An 18,279-nucleotide genomic window follows, 5' to 3' on the forward strand; every position below is an offset into this window, starting at 1 on the left:
ATAATTAAACAGCCAGTTTCTTTCCGCCCATCAATTGACTCAACAACTCTGCGCTATTTGTCTTAATGTTGTCAGCGCTGGCAGCAGGGAATAGGCCCGGAGGTGGAGGTGTAGCTGTGCTAGGCTTGTCCTGGCGCAACGCTTTCAACTTCTGCTCCTGGAGTAGCTGCTGTTGTAAAAACTGCTGTGCAGACTGTGTGCTCTGCACGGGCTGCTTGCCGCCCTGGAGTATGTTATTCGGGTATCTCTGAGGCTGTGGCTGGTAGAACTGGTGCTGTATGGAGGTCTGTGCTGGCTGTGTAGGCTGTGCTGGCTTGACGGACTCCTGTAGAGCTACCGTCTTGTAACTGTAATTTTTGCTGAATGGAACAAACAGCAGCGACTCCACGAGCCGCGACATGTGCTGCTTGTTGTCGCCCTCTGAAAGCATTGACTTTTGCATTTCGTCGGTGGAAAATAGATGGAACGAGCTCGAAACATTGGTCTTTCTCATGCTTGGCTTGATAGCGTAGGAGAACTCCTGCTGGTTGTTGAGCAGCTTGATGCAGTCGTCGATCAGCTTGTAGCAATATAACGAGTCTTCCATGACACCGGTCTCCTTGCTCTTGTCCTTTTTCTTTGTTTGCACAGAAGGAGATTTAACTGGTTTTTGCAGTATAGCATCACCAAGTGTTGGGAACGCAGACAGAGCCGCAGGCGCCGAAGAAAGATCGTTGACAGACGACGGCCCAACTCCCAGACTCGACATTTGGGACTGGGTTTGCTGCAACTTGGCCCAAGCAGCCGTTGGCGGCAGCCCAGGCAAGTTGTTCTCGTCCTCGTGGGCAGAAGACGGAGCAGGAACGGCCGACGAGGGAGCAGGACTGTGGTCCTGGTACTGGCTCGAGTCGGTGTCCGTTTGGCTCGCTGGTGGGGGGATCAGGCCGTTGACAGCGCTTCTCTCCTCAAACTTCTTGTTGATGGCCCGAGTAGACAGGTCTTTCCTGGTGTATGAGTCGGCCTCTTCTCCAGGCTCGTGCAAGAACATACAGTTAGGATTCGGACAAGGCTGGCCTCTCAGATACGACGAGCAGTACTTTGTGGTTCCGTGGGCGGCCTTGAGCACACGGCCGTCGCTGATCGACCCATCAACAGCAGCAATGCAACGTGCAGCGTCTTCTTTCCTTGCAAACGTCACGTACACTCCGTAGCCTGGGTTGGTGTGATGGGGATTATTTGGGTTTGGGGTCCGCTTGTTGATGACAATTTTCGAGATCTTACCGTACTGGCCAAAGTACTTGTCAGAACGCAGCACTGATGGCAGCTCGTCTGCGCTGCAGGGTGGATTCAGTCCCACCACGTAGACGAGGTTCTGCTGTATGACTCTCATTCCCGCAAGATGGTGGCGTTTGGCCTGCTCGGCGTCCTTCTTCTCCTTTTCCACCTGTCTTCTCTCGCGCTTCTGCTTCTCCTTTCTGGCCTGGTTCATCTTCCACTCTTCAGGGCTCACACTCTTGTGCACGACATTCTTGTCGTCGTAGGGCCTGCGACACGCAGGACATTTCCCGTTGAGTTCTGGGTTGGTCCTGATGTTGTTGTAGCAGAACTGACACACCTGGTAGCCGCATGGACACGGCCAGAAGTTTTTATCGGTGATGTCCATCTCTTCCACACACAGGGGACACAGATCGTCCTCCTCGTCGGGGATGAACGGGTCGTTTTTATCGTTAAATGGATCGTACAACATTTCTGGCGACAGGAGTTGCAGGGTTGTAGGATAGATGAATTGTAATCTGTGATGCTGGGTCTTCTTTTCTGTTTGCCTTTAATTCAATTGTTTTTTTAACTTATTTTTTGCCCGTCTTCTCTGGTGGCAGCAGAAAAAATAAGATAATTCAAAATAATTGAATAATTTCAAACGTGTATCACCACATCCAGTCCCTGCCAGCCATGGAATCCCAGGTTGCCCAGCTGATCTCGCATCAGACAAACCCTGATAATTATGTGCGAGCCCGCGCCGAGCAGGAATTCGACCAATTGGTGCGCTCCGACCCCAGCCAGGCCCTGTGCACCCTCGTCGTGGTCGGCACCTCTCCTCACCTTGATCTGGCCGTGCGACAGGGCGCACTGCTGCACGTGAAACGGCTTGTTCCTAAGTTCTGGTCGCCGGCGTTCGACTCCTATGAGGGCCCGTCCACAATCGCCTCCACCGCGAAACAATTCGTGCGCGACGGCCTGCTTAAGCTCGTTGGCGACGCAGACTCCAAAATCCGCAACAGCGCGAGCTACGCCATCACACAGATCTCTGCGGTGGACTACCCGGACGAATGGCCCTCGTTGCTCAGCGACCTCTACGCCACCGCCACCGACAAGGCCAGCACCCCGTACCAGGTGCTTGGCTCGTTAGCTGTGCTCCAGGACCTGTTTGACGACCTCATTCCGGACGAGCAGTTTTTCGAGGGCGGCGTGTCGGTGCGCATTCTGCAGACATGCGAGATGATCCTGACCTCGGACTCGTATAACTTCCAGATCAAGGCCCAGACACTGAAGCTGCTCAAGACCGTCGTCGATATCTTCAACAGCGCCGAGGTGAGCGACCACCCGGCCCGCAAACAGTTTGTCGACCAGGTGGTGCCGCGGCTGGTGGACCTGTTTGCCGCAATGGCCGCGCAGCTGGTTGCAAACGAGGCCCTGCTACGGTCGTTGGTTATTATCAGTTTGAAGAACGAACTTTATGGCTGTCTTAGTGCCCTAGCCAACACTTTTCCCAAACTTGTTGCGCCACACGCGCCACGGTTGCTCGACACGGCCGTCCGCGAGCTAGCTTCCATGGCTACCGTGTATGTGCCGCTATTGGCTGCCGAGGACATTGAGGCTGCCACCAACGCGCAGTTTTCGGACCTGAACGAGTTCCAGAGCGTGCACATCGAGCGTATCGACTCGTCAGAGCTGCTGGCGACCGCCATTGCCGGCACAATCGCGTTTTTGCAGGCCCTTGCCGACCTGCCGGGCACGTTTCTGCCGGAAGCGACGGTGCACGAGCTGTGCACGCTGCTTGTCCAGCTGAACGTGCTGCCACGTGAGGCACAGGCCAGCTACGAAGCCGATTTCAACGATTTTGTCAGTGTCGAGACGGAACTCACCATCGAAAGCGGTACCGTTGTGCGCGACGCGACAAGAGACCTGCTCGAGACAGCCAACACGGAGCTGAACGGCGCCATGGTGGCCGAGCTCGTGCAGCAGCTCACCACTCAGGTGCGTGCCGACGCGACAGACGCGACGGTCGAGAGCACGGCGTACTTGTTGATGTGTCTGTTTTCGAACGAGGCCGAGCTGCAGCCGTCGTTTGAGCCTGAAAATTTCCTCAAATTCTTGCTGCAGCTGGTTCAGGAGCAGTTCCGCCGTGCGCAGCTGCTTTCGGCCCGACTCATTATGCTGATACCAAAGTTTCTGATGAAGTACGAGTCGTATCTCAAAGAGTACGGCGTGCGCTCGCTAGAGCAGATCTTGAGCCTGCCACTTGACGCCGACCACGAACTCGTGGACGCGGCCGTGCTCATTGCATTCCAATACTTCAACCACTTTATTCCCTCGTCGCAGTTCAACACAGACATTCAGACCCGCCTGCTCCAGCTGGTTAAGCAGCTCATGGACTCCGCTGCCGAGGACACCAACATCATGCTCCTCGAGGCGCTCACTATCATCATCAACATAGACAATCGTGCACTCGCCACAGACGAGGCTACGCTCATGCTCTGCATGAACCTCGGCTTCCGCGACTGCTCCAACTTCTCGCTCACAGCGTCGGCGCTGGAGTGCGTCGAGGACCTGCTCAGGGGCATCCCGGAAGAGACATACGTGGGGCTGTGCTACAAGGCGCTGCCGCCGCTGCTGAAGGTGGTTGGCGACTCCAACGGAGAGTACTCGCCGGAACTGGATCTGGCACTACAGGTGCTGGCTGTGTTTCTAAAGGGCCCGGCGGGGCAAAACGACGCCGGCCAGGGCCCTGATGCGGTGCTCCCCGAGGACGTCTTCGTGGCCGTCTTCCCGTCCATCTGCAGCCTGATTCTCAAATGCGACGACGACGAGGTGCTGCAGTCGTCGTCTGAGGTGTTCAACGTGCTGCTCTCCAAAGGTTCGCCGCAGATCCGCGCGTACCGCGACGCTGCGTCGGGCGCAACGGGCAACGAGCTGCTGCTCAAGATCGTGTCGAAATTTCTGTCGCCAGCGATGAGCGACCGCGCCATTGTGCGGCTCGGCGACCTCATTGTGTTGCTCATTGAAAACTTCAGCACCGAGTCGTCTGTGTGGCAGCACTTCCAGGACATTCTGCAGGCGGCCACTTTGCGGCTGCTGGCCGCTAAGGAGCTGATCACGATCGAGAACCTTGTATTGATTTTCAATACGCTCACTGTCTTGCAACCGCAGCAAACCGTCGACTTCCTTGCCGGCTTTGCGGTCGACGGCCAGTCTGCGCTCGAAAAAGTGCTGCCAGTGTGGCTACAGGCGTTCGAGGTTATGCGAGGCTACGACAGGATTCTGTCCAACATCCGCGCGTTCATCGAGATCTACAAGCTGGATGACGTGCGGCTGAAACGCACGCTGGTCAACGGCGACGTGCTGCCAAACCAGGTGCCGGACGACGTGATTGTGACGCGGTCGATGGCGCGCAAAATGCCGATCCGGTACGAGCAAATTGGCGCAGACGTCAAGATCGTGCGTCTGCTGCTCAACGAGTACAAATTCCAGGTGCGGTCGGCGCAGAAGACAGAGCAGACCGAGAAGGCACAGCCAGCCGACGACGATGACGGCTGGGAAGATCTCGACGACGTGGGCGTGCCGTCGTTCGAACAGCTGCAGCAGTACGTCCACGAGGACGAGCATACGGGCAGAACGCTTGCAGACAACCACGGCGACGAGATCCGCCAGCTGCTCGCCGCCTTCTTCAAAGAGTGCACGGCCAAGAACCTGTGCGGGTTCCAGGACGTGTACGCGCGGCTCGGCGACGAGGACAAGCGGTTTTTGACCGAGTACGTAGCATTTACATAGGCATTGCTAATATTACACCACTATATCTGCAGCTGGACGTCGAAGTCGATCGTCCCAATAACCGCATCGACGCCGTCCCTGATGAACTGGCACTTGAGCGGCGACTCTTCGCGGTGCTCCGTGTGCTCCGGCACCGGCTGCTCCTCGCCGGCCATCTCCTTCTGCGCAGACTGTGCAGATGAGTAGAAGATCTTTGGGTTGGTGCGCAGCCGCGAGAACGGGTCGTTGAAGTTGTTGTTCAAAATCTGTTTCTGGCGGTGCTCCACGTTCAGCTTCTCGGCCCGGCGAATGGCCGTCTCGTTGCTCTTCTTGTTGCGCAGGTTGATCTGGTCCATTCTGCTCAACTCGTTGTGTCCCGCATGCACGTACTTGCCCAGCTCGTCGATCTGCTTCGTCAACGTCTCGACACGAGCCTCGTCCTGTTGCTCCACAGCCACCTGCAGCTCCTCCCGCAGCCGGGCCAGCCGTTTAACTCTATTGCCCGAGTCCATCGCCGCCACAGAGATGGCCTCCTTTCTGGCCACCATCTTGTTGATGTCCTCGTCCGTCAATTTTCTCGTCGACATGTCCCGTAGCTCGCGGAATTTTGCGTCCACCTGGCCCACAGACGGCAGCTCCAGTCCAGACTCCTCCAGCCGTCTCCGGTACGCCTCAAACTCAGACGGGCTAAATGGAGAGTCCGAGATGCACGCCATATCAATCAGCTTCTTCGACTCGCCCTGAGACACCAGCAAGTACACATCGCACGGCTTGTTCAGCAGCCGGTACGGTTTTCCACCGCGTTTCACCTCCTCGACTCGCGCAATCCTGTACTGCGGCTGTCCCGTCTCCCGAGACACCCCAATGTTCACACGCACGTATGTGTTGCGGATAACCTCGTCAAACTCGTCCCGGAACATGAACCGCGACAATATCGTCCGACTAGCACGCACCTTGGCGTTCAGGTCCTTCAACGTCGCGTCCTGGTAGTACTTGTCGTCATAATCGCTGGTGGTGTGCTTTTTGCGACGCGTGTCTGTGTCGTCGATGTCGTAATCCTCCTCGTACATTTCCTCGTCCTCAGAGCCCTCCTGCTCGTCTGCCAGCTCGTTAGCGTCCACATCATCCTCGTCAGAGTCGTATGCCCTGCTTTCCTTTCTGTTCTTCCTTTCTCTCTGTTTTTTCAGCTCAGACAGCTTGCTCGTCCGCAAAGACTTGCCCGTTGTCCGCGATGCCTTGATAGCACTGCTCTCCGCCTTGCTCTGCCGCGCCCTCAGGGCTAGGAACCGTCTTTCCCTGTACTTTTCGCGCTCCTGCTCACGGTCGTAGATGATCTGTTCCCTCGTCACCTCGTCCATCGCCAGCAACTCCGCCTTGTCGGCATCGTCTTTATACTTGCCTTCAAGCGGGTACGGGTCCTGCTCGCCATACTCGTCGTCGTCGTTGTCCTGCTCGCCCTCCGACTCGTCGATTTTGCGCTTGAGGCCGCCCGCACGCTTCGTGGTCTGGATTTCCGGCTCGTAGTCGCTCTCGTCTCCCTCCGAACCGATTCCAGCAAGCGCTAACAAATCGTCATCGCTGTCACTCATGGCAAATAAAACAATATAATAATTTATTCAATTATTCACCTTTACCCGGCCAGCTGAACACAGCCGTGGAAAAATAAATTTAAATAAATTTAAATAAATCACCCATCGCTAGCCATGGCCTCGCACCGTCCTAATTCCGACGCGTCCGATAGAAACGAGGAGCTGCTTGCCCCGCAGCGACAGCGCTCGTCCACGGCCAAGCGATCGCCCTCGATCCTCGTCACGGACTCGAGAAAAAGCCAGATAAAGGCGCCTTTTGCAGGCCACAAACAGGAACGAATCAAGAAATCGGGCCATCCAGAGCGCACTGGCCCGCCCTCGTGGGTCCGGCCGTCTTCCAAGCTGCGTCGCACGCCGTCAGCTTCCAAGTTCAGCGACATCTCTGTCTCCAACATCATTTCCAACATCAGCGACATTCCGTCCTCCAGACAGCGTGAATTACCCCGGTACATGTCGCCGAACGCGCAGTACATCACCAATCTGTCGCGGTCGGGCCCGCGGATGGTTCCACAGTACTACAGAACGCTGCCCACCCGAACGTCTAAGACCTCGCAGAAACTCGTGCTGATCCCGGACCACGACCAGGTGCCGTACTCTGTTGACGGCGACGAAGCGTCGCTGCTTCGCGGCCAGGACATTGGCGAGGAGACCACCACGGATAACATTTTCAACAGCAGCCACGTGCGGACGCGCGCAGAAAAACTGTCCAAGGAGCAAAGAGCCAACGTCTATCCCCGGGTGACGGCATACCTGATTGCAGAAGGGTTCAATCTCAAGCTCACGAGCAAGTTCCTATCAAAACACCACATGGTGTCGCCGCGGATGTACGACGAGGCGCTGTATGTGGCGTATTCGTTGCCTCTTCTGCCAGGAGAAAACGGCTACCGTGTGCAGTCCAACAACTCGGCCAAGATGCAGCACGGAAACCAGCTGATGGAGAATTTCATCGACAAGTCGGAGCAGCGGGACCACCACTACGAGTTTTACTCGGGCCAGGACGGCGATCTGGACAGTGTGAGCTCGCCCAAGATGAGTCCTGCCGGGAGCCTTGTGGACGAGGAGCTGGCTGCGCAGCAGCACAATAGCGAGTTCGACCCATCGGAGCCGCAGTTTTTTGTGAGCACAAGCCCGACGGACAGCATGCTCGAGGAGGAGGAGGTACGCGAGAGCGACAGCAGCCCAGACGAGCGGAAACGGGAGGAGGAGGCCGCGGTGGAGGCCAGTTCGGCCATCGATGACACCGAAAGCGATGCCGGGCCGGGCGCAGGCGTCGAGAAAAGACGATCGTCGTCGGGTTCGTACAAGAAGAAATCGTACTCGCACCTCCCGGACCTGACTAAACACGCAGAAATGTTCATTCTGGACTACGGCGTGGTGGTGTTCTGGAACTTTTCCGAGATCCACGAGAAAAACATCTTGGCAGACCTGGTGTTTGCCAAGATCCAGCCTGGCGAGTTCGACTTGGACGATGACGACGACGACGACCATGTCTTCTCTAATTACTTGGCAGCCAGCGCCAGCCGCGAGGAGCCGTCTTCTGCCCCTCCCCAGGCGCTCACGTTCATCGTAAAGCCGGTTCCGGAACACGATATCGAGACGGAAGAGTTCCAATTCGAGTACATCAGCGACATTCCGACGCCGCGCATCTACAACGACATGATCACGCTTAAGTCTGGCGACCATCTGATCAAGCTGACCATTTCCCACGCAATCGCACAGTCTACCAAACTGTCCATGTTTGAGAGCAAGATGAGCAACATCCTCAACTCGATTTCGCGGCTACCGAAGGCACTAGCGCTCACGGGCAAGCTCCAGAACTACACACGGCAGAAACTGCTCATCAAGACAGGTAAACTGTTCCAGCTGCGCAACGAGGTTAACCTCTCATCTAACGTTCTGGACAAACCGGAGTACTTCTGGACGATCGAGCCCGGTCTGGACCCGCTCTACTCGGCCATCCGCGAGTACCTGGAGATCGACCAGCGCGTCGAGGTGATCAACGACCGGTGCAAGGTGTTCCTCGATTTCTTCGACATCGTGGCCGACTCGCTGGCAGAGCGTACGATGACGAAGATCACCATGATTCTGATCATCGCGATCGGCCTCAGCGTGCTGGTGTCCATGATCGAGATCCTGATCCGCTACCTCATCATACATAGGTTGGAGTAGTCATTAATTCTATTTAGGCCTTGGCTCCGTACTTGTTGACGCTCTTGCCGTCCGGCACAGTGAAAAACACGTACTTGCCGTCTGCGTTCGAGTCCAGACGGAAATAGCCCTTTCTTTCGAACTGGATCACGTCGCCAACCTTCATGTCCTGGACGTTCACGTCCGCAATCGCCTTGGTGTGGAACTCGGTCTGAGGTGTGAGGAAGTCCTCGAAATTGTCACCTTCGTCCAGCTTCTCCTTGGTGATCAGGTGGTCGAAATCGACCAGGTCGACGTCGACGTGCTTGTCGGCAGCCAGCCACGTCAATTTTTTGCTTGTCTTGCGGAAATCGCCGTCCAAGTGCAGCGTAGCCTCAATCTCCTTCACCACACCGTCCTGCTTAACGACCTTGTCGCAGATCACGTTTCCCCAGTCCATGAACGTCACCTCCTCGCCGTCCGCAATGGCCTTGGCATCCTCCTGCTCCAGAAGCAGGTTCGACGAGAAGTACACCTTCTTGGTGCCAACAGCAGGGTTTTTCTTGTGCTTTGGTCTGTCCTCAGCATACTCCTTTTCTGGGCCGTTCGACAGCTTAACAGGAACCAAGTTTTCGGCAGCAAGAGCAGTATGTCTAGGAGCAATTGGGTCGATCACCTTCTTGTTGGCGGACCAAATGATGTTCCAGTCCAGATTAATGATGTTTCTGGACGGACCTTGCGAAATCACAAAGTTTCTCAGGCCCTCCACGCTCATACCTCTTCTTCTAATACCTCTGACTGTTGGGAATCTTGGATCGTCCCAGTTCGAAACGTACTGCTTGTCAACAAACCACTGCAGCTTTCTCTTCGACAACAGCGTTCTGACGAAGTTGACTCTGGCAAAGTCCCAGATGTGCACTTTTCTGAGGTTCAGAGCGTTGAGAATCCACTCGTACTGCGCGTTTCTGTCTCTGTACTCAATGGTTCTCAGAGCATGGGTCACTCCTTCCAAGGCATCGACCACAGGCACACAGAAGTCGTACGTAGGGTACATTTTCCATGCGGTGCCGGTACGGTGGTGAGGAGTCAGGTTGCATCTGTAGATGACTGGATCTCTCAGTGTCTTGTTCAGCGCAGTGTAGTCGATCTTGGCTCTCAGACAATTCTTCAGACCCTCCTCGGTACCGTTCTTCATCTCCTCGGTGAAAATCTTGAGGTTCTCTTCGACGCTTCTGTCTCTTCTGGCAGACTTCAAACCATCCATTCTTTCGGCTCTCATTTGTTCCAATGGAGTGTCATCGCAGTATGCTTTGCCCTCTTTGATCAGCTTGACGGCCAGATCGTACATCTCCTGGAAATAATCCGACGAGTACGTAATTCTGTCGCCCTTGATACCCAACAGCTCCAAGTCTTCCAGAATCGAGTCTTGGAACTCGACCTTCTCCTTGGTAGGATTAGTGTCATCAAATCTGATTATCAGTTTTCCATGGTAGGCCTCTGCAAAATACTGGTTCAAAATTGCAGCCTTGGCGTGGCCAATGTGCAAATATCCAGATGGCTCTGGAGGGAATCTAGTGACGACCTGGCCGTCCTTGGCGTCTGGCAGATCGATCTCGAAGTTGGCCTTGTGGGTCTCCTTCTTGCCACCTTTTGCAGCCTTTCTGATCTCGGCTAGCGACTTGGTCAAAAACTCAACCATTCCACCAAACCTGTTGTCTGCCTCCAAAAATTGGTACCATCTAGTGATGTTGATGTAGACGGAGTTCTTCAAAACAGATCCCATCACCGCGTTCGCACGCAATGCACCCCATGCGGCGATGTCGGCGAGCGAAATGTCGTAGCCAACAATAAAAGATCTCAGGTTCAAGTGAGCGTCCAGCTTTTCGAGATCGGCAGATAGTTTCTTGAAATCCTTCACAGTGAGCTTTTCGTAACTAAACTTGATCCACTCTTGAGATGCCTCCTTGGCCAGAAACAGCTTAGGGTACTCATCTGCCAAAAAGTTGAGCGCTTCAGGTCCAGAGGTGATGATCTTGTCGCCCTGAGTGAGTCTTAATGGCGAGTTGGCCTCCTTTGAAACAACCTTGTCGTCAACAACGTCAATTTCAATCGATTCATTACTGCCTTTGTTGACAAAGGCAGCAGCAGTCAACGCAGCATAGTCCACGAGCGGAGCTTTGCCGGCAATTTCTAGTCGGATAGTCATTAGGTGAAAGAAATAATTCTAGGGAAAAAAAAAAACAGGACGCTTATGTAAAAGAAAATGGAAAATTAATTAAATCTAGCTTTCTTTCCAATGGAGTTCTCTAAAGTTTATCCGCTGCAATCGCGCGCCCAAGACGCGTCGGTCAAGCAGCCCAAGGAACTGATCAGCTACTCGCGTGACATCGAAGGCCAATACCGTGTCGACGACTCGCAGCTGAGCTACTTCTATCTGCCAGATAGCCAGCTGAATGTGCCAGGAGGAATTGATCTGCAGGCAGGTTTCAAAGACTTCCGTGCCAACGGCGAGGACTTTGGCGAGTTTACCGGTTTGTTGGCCGCACTTGAGGCCTATGAGCGCAAAATAGGCGCCAAAACTCCCGCAAACATCATCACCTGGAGAGGTCTCATGAGGAGCCTGATGCTGCTGCCCTTTGTCAACAGAGACAGGATCGTGCTGAACATTGTGGTCTTTGATGGCCAGATTTTCATTCAACAGGATTTCCAGAATGCCAGAGAGGCTGCCGAGCTCGAGAAACTGACGCAATCCGACCTCAACAAACGACAAATATATTCCGGATACAAGTTCGAGAAGATCGCGACACTGTCCAAGCCGTGGGCCCAGTGCTCGCGCAAGGAGATTGAGCAGCGCAACAAGTTACCAGTGAACAATATCGAGCAGTACGCAACGGTGGTAAAGACCTCTTTTGGTAAGACAGGACTGGTCATGGGGGCAGAGGTGGACTGTGTTTTCGATTACAAACCAGAGGACGCAGATCCTCTTCCGCACTATGTTGAGCTCAAGACGACACGTGTGCTGGATTCTCCACAGGCGGTGTTTTCGTTTGAGAACAAGCTGCTCAAGTTTTGGGCCCAATGTTTCCTCGTTGGCATCCCTAAAATCATATGTGGATTCAGAGACGACAATTTAATTTTGCGCACTGTCGAAGAGTACAAAACCGAGCAGATTCCTGTGATGATCAAAAACAACCCTTTGCCTAACAGACATCCGTCAAAAAACAAGTTCATGCAGTCTCTGAAGTTCTTCAACGGTCTGATCAACTGGATCAACGAAACGATTCCCCGCGACGAGACAAAAACATACCGTTTGGTTTTCGATCCAGCCGTGAATCCGAACTATTTGAACCTGAGCGAAAACAACGCCACTGTGACAAACCAGTTACTCGACCCCGAAACCGGCATGATCTCTAAGGCGTTCAGAGACTGGAGAAACGAACTTAGATCAAAATAGAGTGTATACTAATGTCATAATCATCAAGAATCGGCCCCTTGCTTCATTTCGTTCAGCTTGGATGTCAACTCCTCGTTGAGTTCCTTGTTATCGTCCACCACTTTGGTCACGTACCCGGTCAATAGCTCGTTGATCTCGTCCACAATCGCCTCTTCTTGCGTTTTCTCGCCCGATGGCCTGCTCGATTGCCGCTTGAGCAGGTCAGTCTGTATCAATGCCACCAATCGGCCTTTGTTCTGAGTAAGAATGCCTGGATCCTTTTCCACTTTGAGGTCAATGAGCTTTTCCAAAAGTTCGTTGAGCTTTGAGTCATCCGAAGCAACAAAATTGTCCAGCAACTGGCGCCGCTTCAAATCAAAAAGACCCTCTTTCTTATATTTATTTACCAGTGTCTGGGCATCCATAGGAATAAAAAAAAATATTGATAGGAAAATGATAAATATAATTATTAATAAATATCATAGATTTCCTCCGAGATGACACTCGTATCTGAAGGCCCTCCCAAAAAACGGTCCAAAAGACGTGATGGGCCACCTTTTAAGTGCGATTATCCCAACTGCACCAAGGAGTTTCTGCGGTCTGAACATCTCTCCCGACACCAGCTTAACCATAACCCCAAAAAGATTTTTCGGTGTCCCTATTGCGACAAAACATTTGTTCGCAACGACTTGCTTGTACGCCACGAAAAGCGGCACACTCAGCGTGATGGATCGAAGGATCCCCCACAAAAACAGCTTTCCTCCGTCAACACGATCGTGAGAACGCATAATAGCTCGGCCCCAAGTCCATCTCCACATATTGGAGAAGATCCCACGCCTAACCTTTTCAGCTGGCTGTTTAGTGAAGATCCCGAGACTCTCGACCAGGTCAAGCCCAATAACTTGGAGTCCACCGAAATGGATCAGATGTTTGCGAACAATGGCCAGGCGTTTTTTCTTCTAGACGGATTTGAGGATATTTCCTCCAACTCCGCTCTGTTCTCCGACCAGCCAATATCCATGGAAAATCCAGAAACATCGTACATGAAGAACGAATATGAACTCAACGATTTGAGGTTGGCCGAGTTCAAAACCCTGATTCCAGCCCTGGCCACGCACCCCGACTTTTTGCAGTTTAAGCTTGAAAAAATGCTGCGCACCTATTGGAAATATTTCCATCCCAGGTTCCCTATTCTGCACAAGCCCACGTTTGTAGCATCCCAGACGCCATCATCGTTGCTACTCTCGATGTTCATCATTGGAGCCAGATTATCCACCATATTTGACGACCTCTACTCGCCTGACCACATAGAGGACCCGCAGTCATTTGCCGACCTCATTGCGAACCCTTTGAGATGGCACATATTCTCGTCGCCAGATTTCGAGCCTCCTGCAACGATCTGGACAATCCAGAGCCTGCTGCTACTCGAATTCTATGAAAAAAACTGCTCGTCACGAAAAATGCACGAGAGAGCACATCTGCACCACGGTACCACAATTCAGCTTCTCAGACGGCTCCCCACGCTGGGTGGCACTCCACAGAAACTTGGACAACCCGAAGATGTTAATAACTGGCACAGCTGGATAGAGGTGGAGTCGCTCAAACGAGCTACGTACATGTGTTTCTACATGGACACCATCGATGCCATCATGTACGGCCACCAGGTTCTTATATATGCCCATCAGGTGCAGCTCACCATGCCTGTGGAGGATGAAGTTTGGGACGCTGATTTGCAAAACTTCAAGCAAGTTATCAAGCAAGCCAAGAAACCACAGAAATTCCTGCTTGTGCTAAAAAATCTGCTTAATGGGGTGTCGACGCGAACCAATGCATTTGGAAAGAAAGTCCTGGTATCTGGGCTGAGTGCTGTGATGTTCCAGATCCAACAGCGGGACCTGCAACTGGCATTTGGACTAGATAAGTTTGGTGCAAGCGAGACTGCCAAAAACTGGCGTGAGCTGATGACGGCCGCCTACTCTATCTGGAGAAACGACGTTGGCGTGTCCTGCTGCTCATCGAAGACAGCAATCGAGAACGTCAAGGCATCTTCTGGGTTTATGGAGCTGTCGCAGAAAGATACCCGTTGCAAATGCACGGTGTACCACATGGCCCACGTCTGTATGTCGATTCCCCAGTACGACTTCCTGATATTTGCCGGCGCTCCCTGGAGAATGAATGTCAAGCCGTCCTCGCCGCAGGAGAGAGACGCAATTTGCAAAAGAGTGGTCGAGTGGACAGAAACCAGACATGCCAAAGTGGCCGTCGTGCAGTGCTATCTGCTGCTTTTTGAAATGTTTCTTTCGCCGCACGGAGCTCCAGAAGAGTACGAGTACGACTATGATGCCGACCGCGACCTGTTTTTTCGGTCAAACCCGATCAGCATTGCTTTGCTGGTGGTCTGGACGTATGTGTTTATTAAATGTGGTCCCGAAACATACAATCCTCAGCTGCCGAAGGAGTCCGGATACAAGTATCTGCGGCGGATCCGTTCCCAGTTCACGTCCGCAGCAGGCTGTGTTCTCGACACAACAGATGAGGAATACACAGGGTCTCAGCTTTACGGCAAGGTGATGAAATGGACCGACGTGCTGGACTCGATACCCGACAAACAGAACCTTGTGGGCCTTCTGAGCATGGTGGGACACAAAATGGTGAACGCAAAGTACTCGATTGTGGAAGAGCTGGGCAAACTCATTGTTTTTTGCGCACGGCGCAGCTCCGGATCGAGCCAGATAATTCTCTACGACATGTATGATTAATGATATGGTTAATATTAGCATACTCACAACTAGCAAAAGTCACATCCCCATCTCGGCCTGGAGCTCTCTCAGAGCCTTCTCATCCTCATCCTCCTCCTCTTCCTGCACCTTTCCGGTCGGAGCGTCTGGCAATTGCGACTTGACAGGCTCGGCCGGAGGCTTGATGGCCTGTTTGGTGTCTGTCATCTTATTATCAAGCTCTTCCTGCTGTAGAGCAGCTAGCTCCTCGTCAAGCTCATCCTCATCCACAAGATCGTTGCCCAATGGTCGGCTGATGGCATCGGAGATCTCCTCGCTGAGCTCGACCTGCTCTCTGATATCGTCCATTGTCTGGTCGACCTTATCGACATTAAAGTCGCCGTGCATCTGTTTCATCGCCTTGGCGCCCTGTTTCATCGCCTTCATCGTCTCCAGGTTCAGGTTTGCAGACTCTATCGCGTTGAGCTGCGTCTCCAGCGACTCCACCTGGTTCTCAATCTTGAGTATGTCTGCCTCGAGCTTCTTCTTCTTTTTCAAGGCCATTTTCGCCAGATTCTTGTTCGACGTGACATTCTTGCGCGCAATAGCATCCTGCTCCTGGACCTGCGTCTCTAGAAACGCAGACTTCTTGTTTAGCGTCGAAATATGCTCTCTAAGTTCCACAATCGCCTTCTTGGGAAGCTCTTTCTTCTGCTTCGCGTTGCCGCCAAAGAAGTATCCCCACATCGTTTACTAGCTGTCTCTGTCTGTGTGCGTGGTCTTAGGGTCCTATAACACAAGAAGCACTCGTTGGTGTCGCTCCCTGTTCTAGTCTGTTATCAAAAGCTGCAATAAAAATAAATACGGTGTACGGGTTACTTAAGATTATTCAGAAGCGTGGCGGCCGGCGAGCTGCTCGACGCCAGCGACGCCAGCAGATTCGACAGCACCTCCATATCGTCTGTGGCGTTGTCCTCCCCCACATCCCCACCGTGGCCCGTATCTTCGTCCTTCTCCTCAGAATCTGCCCCTCGCAGCTGCTCCATATCCTCTTTGCTGAGCTGCAACGCCTCACGACAGAAGAACTCAAAGAAGTCGTCTTCGTCAATGTCCACTCCCTCTTGCCTGAAATAGTCTCGTATACGTGAGCTCTCGCTTTCATCTCCCTCCTCGTCGTCTCCATCGCTCTCAGACCCTGCTCCGGCCCAGTCTGTCTCTCTATCCATAAAATGCTTCACCTTCTCAACCATGTCCTCGTCGTAGCGCTGTCTCTCCTCGTTCACCTGCTCCGGTTGCTCCCACTCAACACGCTTTTCTATCACATTGTACCGCAAAAGCTCCCGCTGCAACGGGTCTTGCTCTATGGTTTCGTTGTGCTGCTTTAGAAGGTCTTCAAAGTCAGCTCCGTCTATATTTTCATCCAGACCCTCCTCCTCAATCGCTCGATCGGCAATCTCGCCCATTCCGGCCGCCGTCTCGCCGTACTTTTGCAAATCCATGTACACTATGGCGTTGACTCTAATATTTAGTTTCACCAGTCTGGACGGTCGCTGGCCGCCGAGTCGGAGCCCTAAAATGGGCACGGGCTCCAGAAAATGCGAAATGGCTGCTCCAGCAACGTACGCAGGCCGGCGAACGAGTCTGCATGCCGTGTATTCCGAAACCAATAGCGACTCCATTTTGATGTGTTTCAGAGCTTCCTGCGGATAAGTGGCAATCTTCTTCCGCACCAGCTCCTCTGTAACATCGCTGAGAACCTCCAGACGGTAGCTAGCCGACTGCAGAAACGCAAGGGCCTCTTCCAGGTCCAGATTCCGCCCTTCACAGTACTCTTTCGGGATGCAGACCACGCGTCGCGTGTTGATCCAGATTCTGTTTGACGCGCACTCTGGCTCCAGCCATCCAGGAACCTGCTGGGCAGCCTCGATCAGCAGAAACTCGCGGTCCTGATCATATAGATGCAAGTAGATGTTTTCGCTCCTAGAGGTGAATTTAAACAGCAAACTTGCAACCACCCACAGATCGTCCATGTTTTCGCCGTATTCCAGCTCTCCGTACAAAAAACAGTGTTTATCGTCCACCAGCTCGTACTCAACAGGCCGAACATGCCACGGATAGTGGTCTACGTAGGGTCTGAGCTCTATGTTCAAGTAATGCTTGAGTTGGGCAAGTTCTGTCCTGATTTCGGCCTCGTTCTTGTACACACCGACATAGAAAAGAGCAAAACACAGCGTCTCCGGCGCCAGCAGCTCGTCAGACGCATAGGAGTAAACCTTGTGATAATCCATAAATCACAGCCGTATATTTATTTTTTTATCTAAATTAATTTTCCAACACTGTATTTCCGTCCACCAGGGCCCAGTCTATTCTCGCATCCTTGCCGTATTTGTCTTCCAGCCACGCGTTGCACTTGGTGAAATGCTGGCAGTCAAAGAACCCGCGTGCGGCACTGAGCGGAGATGGATGGACAGACTTCAGAAACAGGTTCAGACTCCAGTCGATCTTACCGACGTTGAACACGGTCTTCTGGGCAGGCGATCCCCATGCAACGATGGCCAGACCCTTACCGTTCCTGTTTCTGTGCTCAATCAATTTCTTGATGACCTGCATGGTGAACTGTTCCCAGCCTTTTCCCGAGTGTGAGTTGGCGTTATGGGCGCGCACTGTGAGACACGTATTGAGCATAAGGACTCCATTTTGGGCCCACTTGGTGAGGTCGCCCTTCTTGGGGATCTCGAAGTTCGGATACTCTTTTTTCAGACACTTGTAGATGTTTTTCAGAGAGGGTGGTGGCGGAGTCGGGTCTTGGACAGAGAACGCGAGACCATGTGCCTGGTTGTAGTTGTGGTACGGGTCCTGGCCAAGAACAAGCACTTTGACGTTATTGACTGGCGTCAGACGCGTCCACGAATAGATATTCTCCTTGGGAGGGAAGATTGTCTGGGACTTCCACTCAGAGAGCAGGAATCTCTTAAGACCCAGGAAATAAGGTTTGGTCAGTTCCTGGTGCAGAAGAGCAAGCCAGGACGGCTCCATGCTGGAAATCTCCAGCTCGAGCAGATCTTTTTGCTCAGGAGTCAACGAGTTGACCCATTTCTGTTTATCGAAGGAGCTTGTGGTGGTCACCTGGAGAGTGATTTGTTTTTTGACTGAGTCCGTCTTTCCGGCCACTTGTGCCTCGGACACCACGCTCTTGGCCACAGAGTCCGACTTCTGTCTTTTCACCGTGAAAAAGTCGGTGATTGTGCGCTTTTGCGCCATCTTGGGAGACACCTTGTTCATGTTGATAAAATATTCGCGTCGCGATTCTGGCAGTGCCCAGGATTTATTTTAGATTTACTGGGGGGGAATTTAATTTTGACACAAGAAAAGTCTCTTCTTCTTTTTTGTCTTTGCTTCTGCTCCG

General features: G+C 53.0%; 11 protein-coding genes across 11 annotated transcripts; 4 read left to right on the forward strand and 7 right to left on the reverse strand.

The window, feature by feature from the left end:
• Window positions 1–4: 4 nt before the first annotated feature.
• HPODL_00732 (General negative regulator of transcription subunit 4) lies at window positions 5–1,726 on the reverse strand (the record flags this gene model as incomplete). The annotated part of the gene is made up of 1 exon (XM_014080694.1): window positions 5–1,726. One exon carries the CDS (start codon window positions 1,724–1,726, stop codon window positions 5–7), a length of 1,722 nt encoding a protein of 573 aa, XP_013936169.1.
• Window positions 1,727–1,929: 203 nt separating this feature from the next.
• On the forward strand, window positions 1,930–5,028 carry HPODL_00733 (Importin subunit beta-5; the record flags this gene model as incomplete). The annotated part of the gene is made up of 1 exon (XM_014080695.1): window positions 1,930–5,028. One exon carries the CDS (start codon window positions 1,930–1,932, stop codon window positions 5,026–5,028), a length of 3,099 nt encoding a protein of 1,032 aa, XP_013936170.1.
• Window positions 5,029–5,048: 20 nt separating this feature from the next.
• Window positions 5,049–6,596, reverse strand: HPODL_00734 (RNA polymerase-associated protein RTF1; the record flags this gene model as incomplete). Its single annotated transcript, XM_014080696.1, has 1 exon — window positions 5,049–6,596. One exon carries the CDS (start codon window positions 6,594–6,596, stop codon window positions 5,049–5,051), a length of 1,548 nt encoding a protein of 515 aa, XP_013936171.1.
• A 114-nt stretch (window positions 6,597–6,710) lies between these two features.
• On the forward strand, window positions 6,711–8,765 carry HPODL_00735 (Cytosolic protein required for sporulation; the record flags this gene model as incomplete). Its single annotated transcript, XM_014080697.1, has 1 exon — window positions 6,711–8,765. One exon carries the CDS (start codon window positions 6,711–6,713, stop codon window positions 8,763–8,765), a length of 2,055 nt encoding a protein of 684 aa, XP_013936172.1.
• A 13-nt stretch (window positions 8,766–8,778) lies between these two features.
• On the reverse strand, window positions 8,779–10,929 carry HPODL_00736 (Glutamate--tRNA ligase, cytoplasmic; the record flags this gene model as incomplete). The annotated part of the gene is made up of 1 exon (XM_014080698.1): window positions 8,779–10,929. The coding sequence occupies one exon, from the start codon at window positions 10,927–10,929 to the stop codon at window positions 8,779–8,781; it is 2,151 nt and encodes a 716-aa protein (XP_013936173.1).
• A 90-nt stretch (window positions 10,930–11,019) lies between these two features.
• On the forward strand, window positions 11,020–12,177 carry HPODL_00737 (Protein RAI1; the record flags this gene model as incomplete). Its single annotated transcript, XM_014080699.1, has 1 exon — window positions 11,020–12,177. One exon carries the CDS (start codon window positions 11,020–11,022, stop codon window positions 12,175–12,177), a length of 1,158 nt encoding a protein of 385 aa, XP_013936174.1.
• Window positions 12,178–12,200: 23 nt separating this feature from the next.
• HPODL_00738 (uncharacterized protein) lies at window positions 12,201–12,581 on the reverse strand (the record flags this gene model as incomplete). Its single annotated transcript, XM_014080700.1, has 1 exon — window positions 12,201–12,581. The coding sequence occupies one exon, from the start codon at window positions 12,579–12,581 to the stop codon at window positions 12,201–12,203; it is 381 nt and encodes a 126-aa protein (XP_013936175.1).
• Window positions 12,582–13,073: 492 nt separating this feature from the next.
• HPODL_00739 (uncharacterized protein) lies at window positions 13,074–14,915 on the forward strand (the record flags this gene model as incomplete). Its single annotated transcript, XM_014080701.1, has 1 exon — window positions 13,074–14,915. The coding sequence occupies one exon, from the start codon at window positions 13,074–13,076 to the stop codon at window positions 14,913–14,915; it is 1,842 nt and encodes a 613-aa protein (XP_013936176.1).
• Window positions 14,916–14,954: 39 nt separating this feature from the next.
• On the reverse strand, window positions 14,955–15,620 carry HPODL_00740 (Vacuolar-sorting protein SNF7; the record flags this gene model as incomplete). The annotated part of the gene is made up of 1 exon (XM_014080702.1): window positions 14,955–15,620. The coding sequence occupies one exon, from the start codon at window positions 15,618–15,620 to the stop codon at window positions 14,955–14,957; it is 666 nt and encodes a 221-aa protein (XP_013936177.1).
• A 128-nt stretch (window positions 15,621–15,748) lies between these two features.
• HPODL_00741 (regulatory factor sgt1) lies at window positions 15,749–17,161 on the reverse strand (the record flags this gene model as incomplete). The annotated part of the gene is made up of 1 exon (XM_014080703.1): window positions 15,749–17,161. The coding sequence occupies one exon, from the start codon at window positions 17,159–17,161 to the stop codon at window positions 15,749–15,751; it is 1,413 nt and encodes a 470-aa protein (XP_013936178.1).
• A 34-nt stretch (window positions 17,162–17,195) lies between these two features.
• HPODL_00742 (Uracil-DNA glycosylase) lies at window positions 17,196–18,155 on the reverse strand (the record flags this gene model as incomplete). Its single annotated transcript, XM_014080704.1, has 1 exon — window positions 17,196–18,155. The coding sequence occupies one exon, from the start codon at window positions 18,153–18,155 to the stop codon at window positions 17,196–17,198; it is 960 nt and encodes a 319-aa protein (XP_013936179.1).
• Between the last annotated feature and the right edge of the window lie 124 nt (window positions 18,156–18,279).

Source organism: Ogataea parapolymorpha, chromosome III, assembly GCF_000187245.1.
Source record: "Ogataea parapolymorpha DL-1 chromosome III, whole genome shotgun sequence".
Lineage (NCBI taxonomy): Eukaryota > Fungi > Ascomycota > Pichiomycetes > Pichiales > Pichiaceae > Ogataea > Ogataea parapolymorpha.